This window comes from Mirounga leonina, unplaced genomic scaffold (genome assembly GCF_011800145.1).
Source record: "Mirounga leonina isolate KUSES-001 unplaced genomic scaffold, KU_Mleo_1.0 Mir_154, whole genome shotgun sequence".
Classification (NCBI taxonomy): Eukaryota; Metazoa; Chordata; class Mammalia; order Carnivora; family Phocidae; genus Mirounga; species Mirounga leonina.
The window spans coordinates 49,745,135-49,767,586 of NW_023270389.1; the positions used below are offsets into that span (position 1 = coordinate 49,745,135).

General features: G+C 42.9%; 1 protein-coding gene across 1 annotated transcript in view; it reads right to left on the minus strand.

Moving 5' to 3' along the window:
• Nucleotides 1-734: 734 nt before the first annotated feature.
• Nucleotides 735-22,452, minus strand: part of PAPPA2 (pappalysin 2) — a 294,310-nt gene continuing 272,592 nt past the window's right edge. The window contains exons 21-22 of the mRNA XM_035010738.1: nt 6,411-6,509; nt 735-4,003 (exon numbers count right to left, since the gene is read on the minus strand). Coding sequence (XP_034866629.1) covers nt 3,929-4,003; nt 6,411-6,509 — 174 coding nt within the window. The 3' untranslated portion in view covers nt 735-3,928. The remainder of the gene's footprint in view (nt 4,004-6,410; nt 6,510-22,452) is intronic.

Sequence of the window (22,452 nt, forward strand, 5' to 3'; positions counted from 1 at the left end):
CCAGGGTTAAAACTAAGACCAGTCATATGAACTTAAGGAACTTTCCTCACCAGACTGACACTTGCTATCCTTATCTATGAAATGAGAATATGGAAGTTGCAGATTTGTTGTGAGGATTAAATAAGATTGTGTTGAACACTACATCAAAAACTAATGATGTACTCTATGTTGGCTAATTGAACATAAAACAAAAAAGATGGCGTGCCAAATGCATAGCACATGTTAGCTAAATTCTACCTTCTAGCTAAACTGGATGCCTCAGTGATGTCCAATATCACCCAGCCTCTCCACAAACCTACCTCCACATCTTCAGCCCTGTTGTTCACTTTGCCTGGACTATCCTCTCCCTCTTTCCCATTTCTGTCCACCATTCTTATATGCCTGCTTCTCAGACCATCTTTCAAACGCTATGTATATTTGGCATCTGGGAGTGACACCTACTTCCTTTGAACCATAAATGATTCTTGGGATTTATTTCTACAACTCACGAGACACTTGACATCACGGCTGTGTGCTCTGCTTTGGTACATGTCATCTCATAAACATTCATGTATATTTTCTCTACACATGCCATTTACTTAACAAATCACTTCTAAGTGTCTGAAAGGAATGATTAATCAATTAATAGATCATGATGTCTGCACCTGGCATGGGCAAATGGAAAGTAATTTGGAAGTGATGGTTGATTTAAACAAAGAATAAGACACCAAAGACTCTTCACATTTTCTGTGCTGATTTTTTAATGAACATCTTATAATCTTACAAAATAACTGGCTGTAGCTGTTTTACATTACAATACAGTAGATCAGCTCCTTTCACTGTGTTCCCAATCAAGCCATCCCCTTGGGGTGCTAACTGATGCACTTAATAGTGATCTTACAGAGGAGAGGAAGTGCCAAGTCCAATGCCTTGCAGTGGAGGCAAGGAAAGGAGAGAATCAAGAATAACTCTTCACTTTCACATACAGGTTTGCCTGCTGCCATTCTCCTTACTCTGTCCTCTCATCTCTCTGGTTGGAGACTGTCACACTAACCATTAGAGTCAGCTAGTCCTGGGCAACCTGGACAACCAGAGCCCCTGGTTACTAGGAAAAAAAAAAGAAGCAGAGAAGTGACTTTTGGAACAAAGAAGGGCTTTGTGGGAGAGGTCCTCCATGACCCCATGGATGGGTAAGAGCAGCCAAATACAGACCACCACATAGAGTGAGTGGGAGTTGATATCTCCTGGGAATCTGTGACCACGGTGTCTCTGTCCTTCCACTTTATTAGTGACATGAGAGCTCAACACCCTGGGCCCCAGGGACACAGGCTAGAAGAGCCCGCCATCTCTGAATGGCCCGACCTGATGAGGGCCAGGCAGCCTTCAGCCAGAAGGGCTTTCCACACACCACAGAAACTGCCCTCTTGCCTTTTCAGGGCAGAAGTGGATTGCAGATGTTGCCAATGGAGAATAAAATATTTGTAAATGAAGTATGACAGAGAAATGTTCTCACTGTTCCTTCTGTGAAGAGACTGAGCACAGACCCACACTGGTGTGAACCACAGGCTTGCAGCCTTGTGGAGGAGCTGTAGCCTTCCTGAGCTGGGCGATGCCCAAGATACCTATTCTGCTGCCTCAGTCTCAGACAAGCAGGATTCCCTGACAAAGAGCTTGATGCACTTCCAAGAATTTGGATACTCTCCCCAAGAAAACAATTTTACAACTTTGTAAAAAAAAAATGGAGGATCTAAACTTTTTCCACTGTCCTTTCCATATTGAAGCCTACTACAATCCTAGGAATATTTATTCTCTTTTTGGGGTACTAAATGTGAACCCAGACAATGAGAAGTAGGTATCTAGGTTTCCCTTATGGCTAGAAACATAGAGGACAAGGGTTTTTTGGATGGGCAATCTCTGCTACTTCCTTTCCCCAGTGATGGTGCCACCCTCATTTTATATCCCTAGAGATAAATATGTGTATACCCCTTTCTTTTTTTCCCATTCCAGAATATGGTTCTTTCCTCAAGATAGCAGTGGGGAATATTTCCTCTTCCTATTTTCAAAGCCATTGCTTCAGTGTTGGTGGGAAGAGTCGAAAACTTGTGGTCAGAGCCAAAGAGCAGATGATTCAGAGAGACCAAGGTTGCACTCTAATTTTGGCCTGTTCTTCGCTTCCACTGGAGAGGAAGCTCTGAGGGAGAAGCAAGCCTTCCAGCCCTCCTTGAGATAACAAACTGAAGTGTTGAGCAAGAAATTAACTCTCTTTCCCCAAGGCTTAATCCAGAAACTGTTACCAAAAACAACTGCAATAGACCATGTGCAAAAAGAGTAAGCCTGGGATGTAAATAGAGGCAGGTTAATGTGGTCATTTTACCCACAGTCCATCTATTGAACAAGAAAGGATAATGACAACAAAATGGACCCTAAATAGTTGAAATTCTTCTCTCTTCCCACAGAGTGTCACCCTTGCTCCATGTGTTTCCATAGCCTGCTCAATCAAAAACTCTAGGTCATGGATATATGTTGTACTCGAATAGAATTTACCTCAGATCCTGCATTGCTTGAAGGATTCCCCTCCGATCTGTTCTGGAGACTTGGAACAAGCCCAAGTCTCTTTGACTCATTTCATCCTCCTGCCTGGGGCTCTAATTTACTCCTGGCCTCTCCCATCTCTATGGCCTCCTTTGGCTCCCCCATCTCTGCCTGTTCTTCTGTCTCCTCCCATTTTCTCCCTATGTCATGTCCATAACATTTTTTCCCCCAGATCAGCGATTGGTCATGTGTCTGTGAATGATAGCCAGGTTTGGGGACTCAGAAGGAGAGAGGGCACAGGCCAACCATGAGGAATGTGCGAGTTCCTGTAATCCTGGCAATCAGAGAACAAGCCCCAGTATAAACTTGCTCACTGACTGGAGGGTAAGAGCCACCCTTGGAACAGGCACATATGGGAATGTAGAGAATCCTGGGTCTCACTAACTCCAACTAAGAGTTCTGAGAAGTGAAAAGTAGTGAATATATTCTTTTTGGATAGATACACAAGAACCACAGTCTGGTTCTCCTGCCCCAGCACCAATAGGTACTCCCACCCAACTTGCCATGCCTCTTAATGTTATCATCCCAACCCTTCATCTCCTCAAACTGGGCCCAGCTTCCTGCTCATGAAAGATGATTAGCTGACATGTTCATATCAAGAACACCTAATTTCTCTCTCCCTCCCCTTCACCACTTCCCTTTCAACCTGCCAACCCCCATCAATAGAAAAATGGCAGAACAACTTTTCTTGCTGTCCTCAAACCCTCAGGATTCATTTTGGAAGTGAACTTCACAGCAGCAATATGTGGAACAATGTATAATTTTTAGCTTAGTAGACAGCAAAAAATATAATATATATAATAGATTTATATAATTATGTTTAAATACCTATAAAGAATTAATAACTAACCTCATTATTACTAAAGGAGACTACACGAAAGAAAGGGAGCCAGTTTAGAGTAGATGAGCCCTGAAAGATGGCAATCCATTCAAAATGGGTGTTAACAGAGTGTCCCTGGCAACTTCTCTTCTAGTATTTTGGTATTGGTTTACAAGTTGGGTGGGGCTGAATAGTTGGCGGGGTGCAGAGCGGGGAGTAGGGCAAGAGTTGAGGATGGGGTTGAATAGAATATAAATGGGGGAGGAGGGTCCTTGTATATCTATCATATTTCTCCTTCCACTTTTAATCAACTGCCTCTTTGAAGAAATTTTTGCCTGTGATTCTTCCCTACTTGGGCTATCTGATGCAACAGTTGGCACCTATAAACATTCTCCTGCATGTCTGTAAGATCCTCATGCTCTTCCTCCTTCCTTCATTTCACAACATTTCTTCTTCATTCACCTTTTGTTTTCTGTTATGGAGGCCTCTCTTTCTTCCTGCCTCCAGGGCAGTGGAAGGAGGGGCTTGATCCCACAGTTACTGATTTTCTTCAGCCTTGGGGTCTCGGCAGGTGCATTCATCCAGGTCACAGTCAGCAGCAAATGGAATGACCTAGGGGAAATCAAAGAGAAGTTGAAATAACCCATTTTCTTGCCAAGCTTCATACTTTTCAACCAGCTTCTGCTTTTCTCACTTGGTCCCAGAGGAAGTGTGGGATTACTGTTAATATCACAGAACTGAAACGAACACTCAGTTCTTTCACTTACACATCATGTCTCTTTGAGCAAGGTAAATCTTCCTTGCTTCACTTTGTGTGTGTGTGTGTGTGTGTGTATACACACAAACATACAGTGGAAGGACAACAGTAACTACCCCAGAGGGTGTTAGTGTGATTTAAATAAAATGATGGATATAAAACACACATTTCCAGGCATCTATAACACCTGTCACTACTACTTCTAATATAATCACTAATGTCAAGAACCACTGCTAATGTTTTTGTTGCCATTATCCTCTTCACAAAATCCCTGTAAAGTAGATAAGATGGATGTTAGCATTTTCTTTTTATAGGGAAGGCCAAGAGAGATTGAATGACTTAACTTAAGGTCGTAACACTATCTGGAAAAACAAGGCTCTACAGCCTAGCTCTATGGCTCCTACTTCTTGGTGTTCTTGGAGCCATACGATCATCTCTGCCATCTTATAAGCATGAGGTTTTGCCCATCTTGAACCCAGGATGTACTCTGACTTGGTGAAACAATGCATCTCTCTACCCATTGTCTGTGGCCGGATTGCCTTCTTGCTATATAATTATCCCTACTCTGCACCAAAAATGATCCAGCAAAAGTTATTCTCTACCTGTTCGCACTACAGCACCAACAGACAAATATACTTTTTGAGTGTCCATAACTAGCTTCAGAGAGAATTGGGCATTTTGAGAGATATGATGTAAAAAGTTTTGGCAAGGATTCTACCCTTTGGGCATGGACAGTCTAGTGAGGTGAAAATAGATAGGCATAGCATTTAATCGTCCAAGCACACTGAAAAGATGGGCTTGGTGACTGGGCAAGGCAGTTGGAAAATGGGTGGTATTATTTGGGGAAATTTTCCAGCATATTTTCACATGTGAGATAAAATGTGATTTACAGGAATAAAGTGCTTTTTCTTTTTCTTTTTTTTTAAGATTTTATTTATTTATTTATTTGCAAGAGAGAGAGAGTAAGGGGAAGGGGCAGAAAGACAGAGAGAGAGAAAATGTCAATAGAATGCTTAGCATGGAGCCAATGTAGGGCTCAAACTCACAACCCTGAGATCACGATCTGAGCTGAAATCAAGAGTTGGATAGTCAACAAACTGAGCCACCCAGGTGCCCCATGAAGTGTCTTTTCAATCCTGATTCTAGTATATGCTGGCTATAGGCACTGAAATCCATTAAAGACAAACCCTAGATTTACTGAGTGTGAGATGGAGATGAGGCTAGAATTGCTTGCTTTCTTCTGAAGTGGTCATATTTTCCTGTGTAGAGATGGGATCCATGACCAGTTACCGTCTGTAAATGAGAACAATAACTAGTTGACATGATTTCTGACCTGTTTTCCAAGTTCTTGATCTGTTTCTTTTGGTTTGGGATTTATTAATTTTTAGAGCAAAAGAGGGCCAAATTGAACAGTGATCTGATAAGCCCCTGAGCATTCTGCATTAAATAAGTTAATTCACCTAAGTGGTGAGAACAGTGTCCAGCATATACTGAACAGTGAGTCATATCAGCCATTAGGTGCCATAGTACTCAAGTCTGTAGAGGAGATCACGTAGGTGTGACTTATTGTGAAGACATGTACAAGGAAAGAAATACTATCTCTTGCATATTTCTGATTCATCAAATTGGCCAGCTAGCATCAAGTATCTTTGGAGCACTTGGCTTTTTATCCATATTAGAGCAAAATTTCAACCTATTCAATTTCACAGGTTTAGCTTGAGCATATCTGTCAATTTAATAGAGCCCAGAGAAATAGAGATAAAAGGAACTGAGAAAAAGATTACTGCTCAGGATATGGTCTAGGGAGTGCTCCAAGTAGCTTGTGGTAGCCATTCAACATAAACTTGAAATATGCTTATAATATACTACATAGGATTATTAATTTAATTATGAAGATTAATAATAATCAGACGTCACTTCTTTGGTAATTGTGCCTCCCCAGGGGGAAGAGGCCATAATTCTCTGCCAACAGAGGTGTATCCTGGACAATGATAAGCAGATGTGAGTCTTTGAGGAGCAAAAGCCATGGCTTTTCTGAAGGAGTTCCAGGACCAACTACTAGAGGACTAGTGTTTTCTAACAACCTCACCTAAAATCACTGCCTTTAATCCTGTCACCATAGAAGTGTCAATGTTTATTCATTATAAATCCCTCTTGACTACAGAGTAAAAATGATGCAGAATGAAGGAGAACCAGCCAAAGCCACTGCCTCTATTTCTGGAGCCCCTGCCCTGCCTGTTACCCGCAGGTATGCTCACTTACCTTCTTGGAGGAGAGCGTGGAAGAGCAGCAGTCTCCCCCATCATAGTGGCAGTAGGCCCGGTTGTTGATGGTATCACACCATCCATCTGCTTGGAAAGGCTGGTGAGGACATGAGAAGTCAGTGTCTAAGAACAGTTTCACTGGGCTTTGCACTACTCTCCTGCCCATCCCCACCATAATCCATGAAACTCAAGAGATATTAGGGGAGAGCACCCAAGGGGCAGGATACAAACTGACCTAACATTCTCAAAAAGTTGAGAAGTCTCAAGACCATTAGACCCAAGGATTTGTCAAATTTCACCTGCAACACCTGCTTCTGACCAACTCTAGGGTCCAGAATGGTTCATTTAAACCCCTTGGTCAACTTTTCACCTTCTTGTAATAATAGGTCTTTATATAAAGTAGGTTACCAAATATTTTCACACATTTTAACTCTGTTGATCCTCAGGAAAAGCCTGTGCTACAGGCAAGGTTGGCTTTAATGGAGATGCATAGAAATGACAAACACTGCCCTGGGTCACATAGCTAGGGTCAAGCAGACTTTGGGATTAGAAGTCATGTATCTTGACTTTCTGCTGCCTCTCCTGAATTAAGAATCATAATTTCCACCCCTTCTCCTGGTACTTGTATTCAGGGACCCTGGTAGTCCTGGCATGCTATGAAGACTCAAATTTGTCTGTCCAGAATGCAGGGGTCCTAGGGTTTGGGACACCAGTGTTGGAACAGAAATAGTCTCACATGGGGCGCCTGGGTGGCTCAGTCATTAAGCGTCTGCCTTCGGCTCAGGTCATGATCCCAGGGTCCTGGGATCGAGTCCCACATCGGGCTCCCTGCTCAGCAGGAAGCCTGCTTCTCGCTCTCCCACTCCCCCTGCTTGTGTTCCTGCTCTCGCTATCTCTCTCTCTGTCAAATAAATAAATAAAATCTTAAAAAAAAAAAAAAGAAATAGTCTCACATGTACAGCTACCTAATGCACAGCAGCTAGACACAGGGTGAGAGCAGAGGAAGCTAAACTGTTTCCATTCATTCCTGTTACTGCTACAAGTTAACAGAAACCAAAATGGGAAAGGGGTCCAGCCAAACCAGAGTTTATGGAGTGTTTCTCCCCAAAAGGAAATGTATAAGAACAGCAACAAGCGGTTAAAAAATAGCTCAGAAGCCCAATGCATTGTTTCCCTAGAACCACTCCTGGAGAAAAACAGTGTCCCACAGCATCCTGGAGGGCATACCAGCCAGCCCACCTACTCAATCACATTGGCCGCTTCCCATCCTGAGTGGATACCCAATTGCGAAGCCTCAGGAAACGTCTTGTGGCAAAACTCTTTGGACCACAAGACAGTCAGTAGACTTTTGAGTTCTGAGGTCACCTTCCAGCTTTGCATGTTTAAATCACTCTCTCCCCCCACCCTCCTTAAATGTCAAATAGAGGGACTGTTCCCTATTTCACTGTGCTTTGATGAGATAGATAGATCACTAAGCTAAAAAAAAAAAAAGGCCATTAAATAATTTTCAGCAATTGAATTACATCAGAACGAGCTCATCCAAATTATTACTTCAATGTTTTGATTTATTCTATGGGGTCCTGAGGTCATTTGAACATCATTCCAGATATATACCAGGATTCCAGTCACTGAAAAGTTGCTACTTGTGGGGTGGAACTCAACAGCTGTTCCACAGCTGCACGGCAAAGGCAGTTGAGAGCAGGAAGTAAAAATGAATTTTGTTTTCAACACAGGCCTCACTGGGATAGAAGACAGAGATTTTGAGATGTGCATTTGTCTTTAACACCGGAGTGAGTGACTCTGGCTCTGCAGAACTGGGAATAACTATACAATCAGGACTTGGGGTTACAATTGCAGCCCAATAATAGGAGTCAAAATACAGCTAGCTACATCCTTAACATCCATAAATGCTCTCAGGTCCTCCCAGGAGGACCAGATACATCTACTGAGATCCACCCCCCCCACCCCCCCCCACCGAGTTTTCTTTCTTCTTTTTCAAGTGTTTGGTGGAGTATATTTCCCTCCTCTAACACTGCATCTGTTACTTTTTCTCCAACCCTGACTGACTCATTGGCAAAACTTAATCTGTTCCTTCTTTATTTTTCATGTTATTGCCTATAAAAACCCAAAGAGCACCCAAAATACTTCACTTACGTGTAAAAAGTATGGTCTTCAGTATGGAGGATTAAAGTGAGAGCTTCCTTTTCGTAATAACAACTTAAACTTTTGAATGGATTAATAAAGGATCCAGGGGGATCTTTGTTTCCAAAGTCTACCCCAAGGATGGCTTCTCATCTTAGGAACACTAGGGAAGATAGGTTGAAAAGAGCAGAAATGGTCTAGGTGACCTTCTCCAGCTCCCAAGGGGCATCTACTGCAAGAGCCTGAACATGATTTCTAGAAACTGCTTCTTTTCTGCTCTTAAAGTGTCATCTGGGAAGAAAAGGGAATTTATAAAAAGGGGCAGAAAACCGGAGAAAAGGTTGGAAAGACCCGAGTGTTTAATTTACTATATACCTATTAGAATTAATTGTTCCTCCCCCAACCTGCCAAAAACAACTACTCCACCCTAAACAAACAGAGTCTCCTATGGCAACATGTGCCTGGGAAACTTGAGAGCTTGAGTCCAAAGTTACAATGGAAAAAATAGGAAGGGAAAAACGACTAATTGATCCAAAGTGTTTAAAGCATCTGAAGACTGAACATAGATTAGATCAAAATCCCCATAATGGAAAGGTGTCGGCCTGGGGACAGCACTCCTGCTGCAGGAAACTTCCCCCAAGGGGGGGTGCAAGGTTTCTCTGCACAGTGTGTCCAGAGGTGAATTTTTACTCCCCATACATATACCTCACTTATCCTGTAACATCTGTAAACAGAGTGCGTCATATAAGTGAGTTTTTCAAATACCTGTAGCCTATTTCTTAAGGAGACATGTTTTCATTTTCCATTTTAACCATTTTGATAAAAGAAAAAAAACATATAATATTCCTCTTATCCTGCCTTTTAATAAGTAATGGAATACAAAGTCATCAACATGAACATTTTTCTTTTTTTCTTTTTTTTAAAGATTTTATTTATTTATTTGAGAGAGAGAATGGGAGAAAGCACATGAGAGGGGGGAGGGTCAGAGGAAGAAGCAGACTCCCTGCCGAGCAGGGAGCCCGATGCAGGACTCGATCCAGGGACTCCAGGATCATGACCTGAGCCGAAGGCAGTCGCTTAACCAACTGAGCCACCCAGGCGCCCAACATGAACATTTTTCATTTTCATTTACAGGAAGACTCTCTGTATTGGGCTACTTACCCTTTCATTAAGTGAGCCTTCTCCAAAACACACACACACACACACACACATACTTTTCATGAGTCAAGCTTCTTAAAATTATACCTGAAGTCAATACCTAGATCTGAGAGAGAGGCTAGGTTTCTCTTCTCATGATGCATGATCTTGATGATATCTATGGCCAGCTAGCTGTGTTCCAGGCAGATGAGATAGCCGTATAAATGGCTGTGGGTCAGTGATGAAATCTGAAGAAGGGCTATCAGCCCATATGCCTATATGACTATGGAAACTGTACAACTTTGGAAACTTCTCAAAGTAGAGATAATTTCTTCTTTATGTTATCTATATTCTTTATGTTATTTTCTGTTTAAGGTTGTTCTGGAAAGTTAGGCATGGAGATGGTGGCCCTATCTGTTGTCTATGGATATAGTCATTCATTCAGTCATTCAATATCCTTTATTACAAACCTCTATGTGCCAGGCATTGTTATGAGGATACAAAGATAAATAAAACACAGTTCCAGCCCTTGAGAAAATTCACTGTAAACAAGTATAGCTTATGATGATAAGTGCTAGCATAGGGATGAGGACAGAAGTGCCTAAGCCAGATTTTGGTTGGGGAGATTTGTAAGGGCTTTCAGGGGCTGGCTCTGCTACATCTAGCCTCTAGGAGGAGAGGTTAGGACTGGATGATTCAGAGGGGAAGCCTGAGAAAACTTGTAAGGGAGAAAAAGGGTGAAAATAGAGAGCCAGGTGGTCCCAGACTGCTTATCACAGGGCCCACCCCGAGGAAGAGCTCCACAAACATTGACTGATTGGGTGATAACACTTCTATTACTTCAATTACATTAAGAACATTTTTCTTCTACAGCTTGCAACAGAACTCATGACCACATTGATGTTTTAGAAAGGTTAGTTTTGAACTTTAGATGTTCTGCTCTGATGACCTACAGGTTGGGATCTTAGCCAAAAGTGACTATCTCCCTATAGGGCACAGGGCAGAATTCTGATCTTGATCCTTCATCTTGATCTTCATCTCCTTCAGACCAGGAGAAGATGCTAATCACATTTGTGCCTAATGCTCAACACTGTTTTCTTTCTCCCACATCATTTCCCATCAAAACTCTCTAGTTACGTGAATGACAAATCAGACCTACATCCATTTCTTCTTGATGAGGCTGCATTAGGTCCCAAAGATGCCCTTTCCCAGAGAAGCTGTGGTGTCAGGCCCAGTGGAGGCCTTGCAGTAAATGGAAACTCTTATAAATATATATATATATATATATGAATGTGTGCTCATTTTCTCTTTTTCTCTGGCTTTCCAATGAATGCTTGGCCTGATTCTCATTCTCTATTCATCCCAAAGATCTGCCTACCATGTTCATACTGCCTGGGCTTCACTGCAAGGTTGCTCTTAGAATTTCACAAGCAAAACTTATGAGGTCTTTGAGGCCCCTCAAGAACCCTTGATGACCAGAACACTACTTGCCTTTTGGGTTTTTTTAAAGGATCATAGATACATGAAATTCTAAGGTTGGACAGAGCCTTGAAGACTATTTAGTACGAAACTCTTATTGTACAAATGATGAAATGGAGCCTTAAAAAAAAGAAATGTCTTGTTTGTAAGGTGAGTTGGTGGCCATCCTAGGAATAAGTTAGAGTCTCTGGATTCTTGATCTGATGTTCCTTCTACTATAGCATGCTACCACTATGTGATGATTTCATTCCTCTTTTAATTTATTGGGAATGCAGGGTAATTTAAATTCCTTTGGCACTTCTATACAACAGGCTTAGGTACAGGAGCATTAACAATAAAGTGAACCCAACGATCCAACATAGAAGAAAAAAAAGGGCTATACATATATCAATTCCCCTGAACCCCAACAACTTCACTTCTGCTTTTCTCAGTTGCGGGTCAAAGTTTATTCCAAATAAGCTGCCTGGCACTATCACTCCTTCAGCCTCGGGGCTTGGTCTGCACGTATTTCCTTAGAGGCTGATTTCCCCAGGAGGAAGCAGCACTATGCTCCCATCCCATCGGCAGATGCCTGCAACCCAGAGACATTTATTTCTGGGTCCCAGAATGCTCAAGCCAGATATTTCTCTGCTCACTGCAGTCATCTGACGGAAAGAGGAAATGGAGCTGTTCCCCTCCTCCAGTGTTCACCCCTTGGGGTGGGAGGGTGCCAATGATCTCACATTTGTGGGTTTGCAACAATCTTCTTGGAAAATGTAAAATTAAAATAGATACCCTGAGATGGATTCTGCAGGAAGAGTTTCTTACATACAACCTCCTCTGGAAAATCTCATCTGGCTTCCTGGGCCCAGAGAGTCCTCCCTGCCTGTGTGTTACTATGGTATATTTTACCCATATAGGCATTATACAGGACTTAACACTCTGTACTATCAAGGGCTCAGAGTCTAATCTTTATAGTACCAGCTGCTAGTTGAATGCCTGATGCCACAGGAGGTTCTCAATAAATGAATAAATATGAGGGTGGCTAACAACATTTCCTTAGCATATTTTGTGACCAGATCCCTCCTTTCCATTATTCCTCTCCTACTATGTACAGAGCATTGGTATACATTTATTTAAGAGTGGGAAGAGACAGTAGAATATACCATCTGAAAGTTCTCCTTCTATAAACAACCTAAAAATGTTGGATAAAATTTAACAATATCCTTTCAACTCCAGAGCTGGGATAATAAGAAAAGAAGAAAAATTACCAGGGGTCAAAAACAAACAGAAGCTCAAAACCAGAGCAGGAAGAAGGTAGGGAAAGCATGGCTGTCTTCGGGGTGTTTGCAAATATCTATAATCAAGTGGTTAGGTTTTCACAGCTGATTGGGAATAGGGGCCCAGATCTTGGGCCTCCGCAAGGTGGGGAATGTGTAAGTGACATTGTTAGTATTTTAATAAGAAGGCTGTGTTCATGAGGACTGATATGGAATGACATAGTCATACAGCAATGCCGCCCAGGTAACTTGGCTCACTTGCAACTGGGAGATCTGTTCCTACCTACCAGCCCTGAAGACTAGATGATGCAAATCCACTAATCACTAAGATATTAAGGATCTGCTGGGTTACCAGATAGCAGTTGAAATGGTAGAGTAGACCCTGGAAGGCCAAGAGTCTGCTCTACATACAACAGACAAGCAAGATGTAATTCAAAGAAAGGCAATGAAGACACATATTCTGTTGGACGGGCAGAGGGAAGCACCCCATTTGGTAGCCCTGAGAGAGGGATCTGAAGTTGGGGTTTAGTCCTGTGGTCCTATTATACTTTACTGGCCCATGTGAGGTCATATAGCTTTTGTGTAGGGCTTCAAACCTCTCTGTCAGAGCAATCCACCAGACCCTCAAAAAAGGAAAAGCCAATGTGCAACTTTATAGGGTCCAAAAGAAAAGCCTGATTATAACCAGTTTATCTCTGTCTGACACCAAAACCAAAGCACAGTCACAGAATAGAAATAATCAAATAGTGCAAAAAAACAATTCTTCTGAGAGAAATAGTTGGGATACACTGAGATGGAAAAAGAAAAGCAAACAAAATAAGGTCAAATGACTTCTTTTTCCTGTAAAATTTTCATCGGCTTCAAGGTACACAGGGCTTAATATCTCCTGCTCTGGAAAATGATCAAGGCTGTACAGTCTGGTGATCAAGAGCATGGGATATGGTGTTCGATAAACCTGTGCCCAGATCCCAGCTCTGCTCCTTACCAACTCTTAAATTGGAGCAAATTACTGAACTTCTTTAAGTAGCAGTATCCTGGTTGGTGAGTGAGAATAACAACAACCTCATAGATTGTTGTAAGGGGTAAATGAGCAAATGGAGGTGAAATATTTAGCCTAGTCCTTGGTCCACAGTAAGTACTCAAGGAATCCCAGTTTTATGAAGGTGGCAGGAACACTACCATTACTTTTACTGCTGTGGGTTGGTGTCTGGGTTCCCTCCACAGAGACTCTGGTCAGAAAAACTTCAAGATTCTACCAGCAACACTTTAGAGTCAAAGCTATGGATGCTCTCATTCCTGCACCTCCTGCCCCATTCCCTTTCACCACAAATGCACCATCTGAGTCATGAAGGAGTCAGGTGACAAGGAAAATGGGTCTGGAAATTATAAAAACAGAGTGAGAGAGGCCTGACTGGCTCCTGGAAACCAGGGCTCTCCTCAAAACCAGAGTGGTGACTTGAGTGTCTTAGCCTCTGAAAAACCCCAAACCATCACAGACACCTCTTCCCTGACAGGCACCACAGGAAAACAGGAAAGTGAGAAGACTCTCTGTGACTTACTTTTCAGCCAAAAATAACCTCCTAGCAGCCCCTTTCATTTTGCTGCAAATAAAGACCCAGTGGTGCAGACTCTTCTACCTCACTGACAAACGTACGCCAGCCTACTTCTCCACTGGCCTCCCAGCTGGGCCCAACATAGCCAGGTGCTTCTACAGCCCACCCCGAGGCAGGGGCCGGGGGTGGGGTGAGAGCCCCGAGTGGTGAAGACAAGGCAGGGGGACACTCATGTAGAGTCTGCATTGATCTGTGCCACAAAAATGTTGGCTTAAAATTAGACCTTTATTTCCCAAGAGATAGAGACAGAAGAGGACATCCCACCACAGGTCACGTGGTCTTAGGGGCTCAAAACCAAATGAGGCAGCCCTCGGGATTTCGTGGCCTGCCCCATGTGTTGCGAAATGCCCCAGGAGTGAGCCACTGCTACTGATGGGAGCGTGTCCTGGCCCTCACTCGACCTGGAGGCCTCACCCATGCTAAGGCGCTTGGTACCTCTGGCTTTTTTCCCCCTCCCCCTTTGGGCCCAACTGCATGAGACTGACCGTGACAGTGCCCAGTGCTCTGCTCCCGGCCACGATCCTTATTCCCTCGTCACATCTCCATAACTACGAGGTCACTGCCAGGCTCCTCTAGGCCATAGCTTGTCTCCATGTCTTAAACAAAGAAACCCCCAGACCTTTCTTCTCCTCCTCCAACAGTCTGACTCCTGTCCTGCACGCTTGCCCTTGTCTCAGGACCTGCTGATCCTAAGAAGTTGGCTGGTCCACATTTTATGCCAGTGACTCCCAATCCTGTGCCATCGCCCTCCCTTCTTGAACCACACAGCAACACTTCTCAAGATGCAGTTGTCTCAGAGCCCTGATATTTGTGATGAGCAAAGGCTGGGCTTGGGCTCCCAGCAAGAACTAATAATGACACACCATCGGACCTCATCCGCCTCTCCACAGCCAGCCTGGTGGGCCCACTGATTCCCGTGATTTTGTGTTTTTTTTGTTCTGATGGGGGCTGGGGAAGGTGGCAGCAGCAGAGGGGGCCTGCATCTGGCTTTCTTCTTTAAAAGAGGAATGGATTCACAATTGTTTGTGTGGGGAATTTCCTGCCTCCTCTCCCGCTAACTGGAGCCAGCCTACTGTGTTTCAGAGTTAGAGACAGAAACCTTGAACACAAGAGCTTTGACTCTGTAAGGACCACGGGGGCAGGGGCACATTGTGCATTCCCTCTTCCTCTCCTGCTTCATTCCATGAGCAGCAGGACCCCGAAGTAGCGCAAAGCCTAACATAGCACAGTAGGTTCTCAATGAATGTTTGGTGAGTGAGAGTCACGGATTCCCCTCTAGAAGAGACTTTCTGCTTTCCATTCCTCTTGCCTTTCCTCCAAGATAAGGTGCTTTTCCTCTATCTTGTTCCCTCGCCTCCCCAGGTAATCTGTGCTCACTATCAATTACTCTCTCTACAACATCACCTGAAAATGGCTCAGCATGCCCTTCCAGGTACAGGCTCAGCAACAGCAGACCCTTAGAGAAGCAAACTTAAAGATTCAGAAGAATGAAAGTAGGAGCATAAGTTCGGCCACTGCAGACACCTTGCTGAGCAGGTGGGACCTGCCTGGCCCCTGTCCCCGTGGTCGGCAGTCACTCACACAGCTCCCCCTCTCTTGGCCCTCCACCAGCTGTGGTCCCAGGCCTGCAGCCCACACAAGGGGAACCTTACACCGTACATACTCTGTTTGAGAGCTGACATAGTAGCTCTGGGAGGTGAAGGAGACAAAAGGCTGAGGAACTTGGCTGAAGTCAGAGGTGGAGAACCTGCAGCTGGGAGAAAGGGCTGGAGAAGCACCAGGGCAGATGGCTGGGGTTCTGCTCCGACTTTGAGCCTCTACTTCCTCTGTCCCTGTCTTCTGGTTCCTTGGCCAGCCTGCAGTTCATGGGAGGTTGAGGCCGGCCTGAGCTGGCAAGGGGAATGTTCTAGCACAGCCCGCCACGCGTGCTCGCCCCCCAGCGCCCTGCCACATGCACGCCCATGCCAGGCAGCTTGGCATTTCTTGGCTCCCCACGCCTGCCTGTGGAAGATGACTGGGAATGCAGACTGTGGGAGGAAACAACAATATTCATTGTTTGCATTAAATATTTTTCTTGGCCCTCCTGCTGTTTGCTGAGCGTCTTATTTTTTTTCTTTCCCCATTCTCTCATTCCTTCTCTCCTCCTTGCCTCCCTCCATCTCTCCTCCCGCTCTCTCTTTCTCACTCTCTCCTCAGCAATCAAGCACATGGGGAGAAACTTTGAGGAGAAAGCAGACACTCCTAGGGTGGAAGGAACTTTTTAAAGAAATCAAAGCAGGAGACCAAACCTTTTGCCATTCCAATACCACACCCAGCTCTTCACAGAGAGGGTACACTTTGGGGCAAATCTAAATCTATGATTTTGAGCGTTCACAAGTGTTCCTGGGATATAATTCACAGCACTTGTTTTCTCTCTCATTCTCTCTCTCTTTGATATATGTGTATATACACATGATTACATACATGTAATATACACTTAAAATACACATATATTCCATACACATATACACACATACAAATATCATACATTTGATATATACAGTATTCATATGTAAGATAGATGTATCATAATAATATACAATATGTATATTATAGATATATAACATTAAAATATGTGTTTTTATTCTATATACACATGCACGCAAACACACACACAGACATATACAATTTCTCTTAAAGCTCCTGGCATAAAGAATGAACCTAAAGGTAAAAATAGTTTTATAAACTACAAGTCATCATAGAGAAACCAGACACTATTTTTTTATCTTATATATGGCATTTTCTGTGTATAAGGCACTGTGCTATAAGGATTGTATGCATGATCTTACTGAACCCTCACAACAACTCAGTGAGGTAGGTATTATTATCATGCCCATTTTACCAATTAAAACACCAAGGACCTGAGCCACTAAGGAACCTATCTGTAGAAAAGACACAGAGCCACTGTTGATGCCCAGGCTTGTGCTATAATCATCCTGACACATCCACGCTGCCTCCAGCATCGTTATCTAATAGTAATGATATACCACACTCCATGTCTCAGTACTGCACCTAGTCCAATCTCTCAACACAAGTATGGGCATGCAAAGCCACTCTCTGAGGAAAAGTCAATGCTATAGTAATCCATGAAAAATGTATCATCTAGGATATTTAAGTTCAAAACATATACTATGAGCCAAGCATGAGGATAGCTGCTGAAATCCTGGGATATCTTATCAATACATACGTAGTGTGTTTTCTAGGTACAAGGCCCCACAGTAGGTTCTGTGGATGACAAAGTCTCCATTAAAGAAGATTTGGTGTCATCAGCACTGAATAAGGCAGAATCTGAACAGCATCTGAGACAATAGGGAAGAAATCCCAGGCCAGTGGAGGATTGGTTCCCAGAGTAATTAATAGCACCAATAAGAGCTGTAAGGTTCAGAATAGGAAAGGGGCTGGGACATTTCAGAAAGGCTTTATGGAGTATATAGAGATTCAATCTTTGAGCACAGATGGGATTTGGTCAGAGACCTAAGGAGAAAAATCCCAGCAGGAGGGCAAATATAAGCCAAGATTTCAGATTACAAAAAAAAAAAAAAAAAGATATATCTGTGGTTTTCTGCCTCAAGTATTAATGGCCCACATTTGGAACTAGGTCAAAATCTCCATTCAGAGGAATCTAGCTAGTCCTTATCCTGAAGACAATAAGGGAGCACTGGAAGGTTTGCTTTGTTAGTTTTTTGTTTTGTTCTGAGCAGAAGGGGAACACAATAAAAGTTATGTTTCAGAGGTTGGATCTGGGGACAGCGTGGGAAATGTTCAGGACAGAAGTGGAAGGATTCAGAGCAGGTGGAAGTTTACCTCAAACAGATCTGAACTGAAAAGAACAGAATTGTTTGGTCACAATACGGAATCAAAAAAAAAGCAGACAGAGGGGTATTGTGAAGGAAAATTGCCAGGATTTGGAAAATGGTTGTATTTGGGTAGAAGACCAATGGAGATGAAGGTTTTTCTATGGCATTTTGACTATTCAAATCATGCTAAACTTTTCTCAAAAAATTTGGTCACTGAAAAAATAGCTAGAAAGAATCCTTACTAAATCCAAGGACTGAGTCTTAAGAAATAGAGCCCGATCAGTCAGCAAACCCTGTCCCAGCTCACAGTGAGAAGCTCTGTTTTCTTTTTCCATATAAACACAGGCCTAGAGGGGGCCCGGACTATTTTCTCTCCTGCCTGATTTCTGCCAGGCTCTCTCCACAACTTAGACATGACTATTTTATCACCCCCTGAAATACTCAGGTCCAGCTGAGTTGAGGAATGGCAGGAGGGAGGTGTCATATTTATTCTAGAATATTTTCTTGCCAATAGTCTTGTTTCTTTTAGCCCTGGTCTAATGTTTGGTTCCTGTGTCTATGAACAGCTCAATTTGTGTGCCTGATTATCGTAGTTCTCAAGCTCACCCTGTCATGCCATCCTGGGTCGTCAATCTGGCTGTTCTGCTCTCCGTTAATTGGTAGATGCGTCCAGTCTCCCTTTCCCCCATATGGAACCTATTCTCTGTGCAAGGGTCTTGTTTATATTCCCCTTATCTCAGGGATGCTTGTCTGTATATCTCATTGACTCATCCACTGATCGGCTGTTTCACATATTCCCCACGCTCATTTCCCTGGTCTCTGATCCTCGCTCGGCAGGGTTCAGTGGCACGTCACCTCTTCCTCCAGCTTAAAGCTTGCAAAGCCTGGGGAGGTGTCCCAACAGGTGGCCAGCACCCTGTGTTCATCTCTTAGCTGAGTATTCTACAAGTCCTATGCTTCTAGTTTATGTGTTATTTGTTTTTAATCTTCCTACCGGTTAGGAACGGGGACTCTGGAATCAGACTGCCTGGGTTCATGTACTTATCCCACATTTGCTACCTCTGGAGCTTTGGAAAGGCAACTGAATTCTCAGCCCCTCACTTTCCTGTTTACTGAACAGGAATGGTAATAAGGGGAATGATTCCTTGGTATGCACCTGGCATACAATAAACACTCACTAATGTTATTAAGTATACCGTGCAACCAGGAGCTATTTCTGTTTGTTTTCTGAGTGAAGGTGGAGAGTAGCCCTCCCAAAGGTGGCTACTAGAGAACCTAGTCATTCTTCCTTTCTTTTAACTATGGCCTGTAGTCCCAGGGATCTTATATTTACCTTTTCCAACTATGGGAAAAGAATGACCATATAATATATGGTCTTAAGGCAGGAAAAATACCTAAGTCAAGTTATCTGATACTCATCCTCTCTCTAACATTCTATTGTAGACAGTTGAGGTATAGGTAAAGCAGCAGTGTTGTGTTAAAGTCTGCCGTCAGTCACTGCTCTCTCTCTCCCTCCATCATCTCCACTTCTTTGCGGGACCCAGCTTGCTCTGACAACCCCCATGACCAATGTATCCATCTCTACCATAGTATCTACATATTCTCCTACCCTTCTGGAAAGCAGCTAACATATTAAGGGGTCAATGATAAATATGTATCTGCAACTAGATAAAATAGAAAATGTTCAGGAAAAAAAATGACTTTAATATGGGAAAGTTTGAGACTTTGTGAGTCATATGTGGGAGACAAACATTTGAGAGAGACAATAGAAGCATGTATAGCACCTCTAAAATTACATAGTTCAGGTAGCCACCTATTAAAGAAACCTGGGAAACTTAGTTCTATGTATCAGAACATCTCCTGCTTAGGTGATGTGAGTATGAGCAATTGCTGTTCCTCCAGAAGCATATGTTCAAGCCCCAACTCCCAATATGATGGTATCTGGAGGTAAGGCCTCTGACAGGTAATTAGGTTTAGATGATATCACGAGGGGATCAATTCTCTTAAAGAAGACATACCAGCACTTCCTTTCTCTCTCTTCCCTGTGAAGACATAGCAAGAAGGCAGTCATCAGCACACCACAAAGAGAGCCCTCACCAGGAAACTGAATCATCCAGCACATTGACCTGGGATGTACCAGAACTCTGAGAAATATATGTCTATTGTGTAAGTCACCCATTCTATGGCATTTTGTTACAGCACCCCGAGCAGACCAACATACATGCCTTATTTAGTGAATTTATTAATTCAGCTGTTTTTAATGATTTGTCAGCACAAAGAATTTTCAGAGCTCCTATCCAAAAAAAGGGAGCATGAAAAGAAAGTAAGAGAGGACAGGCAGGAAGCAGCTCCCAGAGGGAGCCCAAAGAAGTAAAAAGATCACCGGCTGCTATTCAGTTACTAGGCAATCTGGATGGATCTGGCCATCGGGCTGGGCACACAGGGCATGGAAACAGGACAGGTAGTATGGCCAACAAGCCGGGCAGGCTGCAGGCACTCATGACTCAGCTACTGTGTCATTAGGGTCATAAGCGGTTCCAAGGCCAGAGACTGTTCCCAGAAACCTAACAGCACTGCAGACATGCACCACCAAGTTTAATATTTCTCACATTAGAAAGACTTCAGTTGAATCTAATCTCATTTTTAATTAGTCCTCACATCGCCTGGTGAGACAGATTAATATGATTATCCATATTCCACTGATGGGGAAAATGAGACAAAGGCCATGTCCCAAGGTCACTTGGGGAATGAGCAATAGAGGTGAAAATTAAACTTAAGCATTTTAAACTTTCAAACCAGCACACAAGGGAGAGGACATTGGGGAGTAGCTTTCATCTCCATTTGTTTGGGATCTTTCACATCTGGATAATGCATATTTAATTTATTACTTCGTTTCTCTAATTAGAAAAATATATTTAAAAAGAAAATACTAATTCCAGTTCTGAATCCCAATATTCCATATTCAATTCATAAGGAATTTACCAGATAATATATGCCAGGAGAAGCCAAAGAAGAGAATAAAATGAGCACTACCTAACCACATGTGATTATTTATTGACTATTTATGGAATGTTTAATAATAAACTACAGTGTGTGTGGGGGGGTGAGGGTAGATATAAACATAGAGGAATGAAACATGCCCCCTGCCCTCCAGAAGCTGGTTTAACTGGATATTCAAAATAGGTATACCAACAAAAACACAAATAGCATACACCTCTAACCACAGAGGCAGGAACCAAGTTTTTCTTTTTTCCCCATAGTAGATGGTCAAGCACTATATGTTGGCAAAGTATTGGTTGAGCTTTTCTCAGAACAAATTGAGATATCAATGTGAGAGGCAAACCCACAGAATAATCATCCACCCCCCTTCCAACCCCATTAACTTCATCTTCAACTCCTCTCTATTCATGTCCAACTCCAAATGTTTACCAATTCTATTGCAGAAATAGTTTTGTATTCAGCCCCTTTTATTTCTTCTCTTTTTACTTCCTCAGTTCACTGAGGAGGCTGTTACATTAGCTCAGGTTAGAGATGATAAGGTTCTGACTTCCATGGTCAAAAATATGCCACCACGACTTTCTACCTAAAGTATAAATCCTATCATCTCTTCTCTATAACAGAGATATTTTGCTCACCTGATATCTGTGTATTCCCCTGTGTTTCCCTGTCTCTCCTGAGGTGGGCTTAAGGCCATGTAACCATGTCCTGGTACACGGAAAGGCAAGCAGAAATGATGTATCACTTCTGGTCCAAGGGACTCAAGACTTGCTGGCCTCCGTGTTTCTTTTCCATCTCTTTGGAGGCAACCATGGAGACCACATTTTGAGAGAACAGAGGAATAAGATGGAAGAGATGAATGCGTTGCTTGAAAGAATTATACCTTTAGAGATTTAAGACTTAGCCTCAAAGACCAAATCAAGGGGTGGATCTTTACACCATTTGTTAAGACTCCTAATTGGATTAAAGTGGCACCTACAGGATCCTTGCAACTGAACAAAATGCTTCATAGAAAACAGACTACAGACTTTGTCCCAGAGAAGGCTCCTAAGCTCAGAATACCTTTAATTAAATCTATATAGAGAGGCACATCTGGAAAAGACTTGTAAGGATAGCTCTTGGTTATATGGATTTGACTAAAATTAAATATATACCAAACCAATAATGTCTGTGAGTTGAGGTGCCAAAAGTATCATCAGCTTGGATTAAAAGAGACTTTGGAGAACATAAAAAGATTTTTGAGTCCCCCATATTCTACTATGACAAAGCAGGCAGAGAAAGCTACTTAGCTTCCAATAGAGGGATGTTCTCCACTGCTCCTTTTTGTGGCCTAAGGGGATAATGGAAAAGGAAGGACTTCCAAGTCAGCAGAGCCCAGAGCCATGAAGAACAATGGACTTGGGAGCTATACCCAGGGAGTAATCAAAAGCTTATAACAAGAAGCATTCCCTATTCTTAGAGATTTTTTGCAACTTTTCTCAGAGGGATTTCAGAATTGTTGTGGACCAGTAATTGTTATGTGTCTCTCATTATTATCCTTGAAAAGGGATGTTTACTGTAGGTGTCTTGTCTCTGCT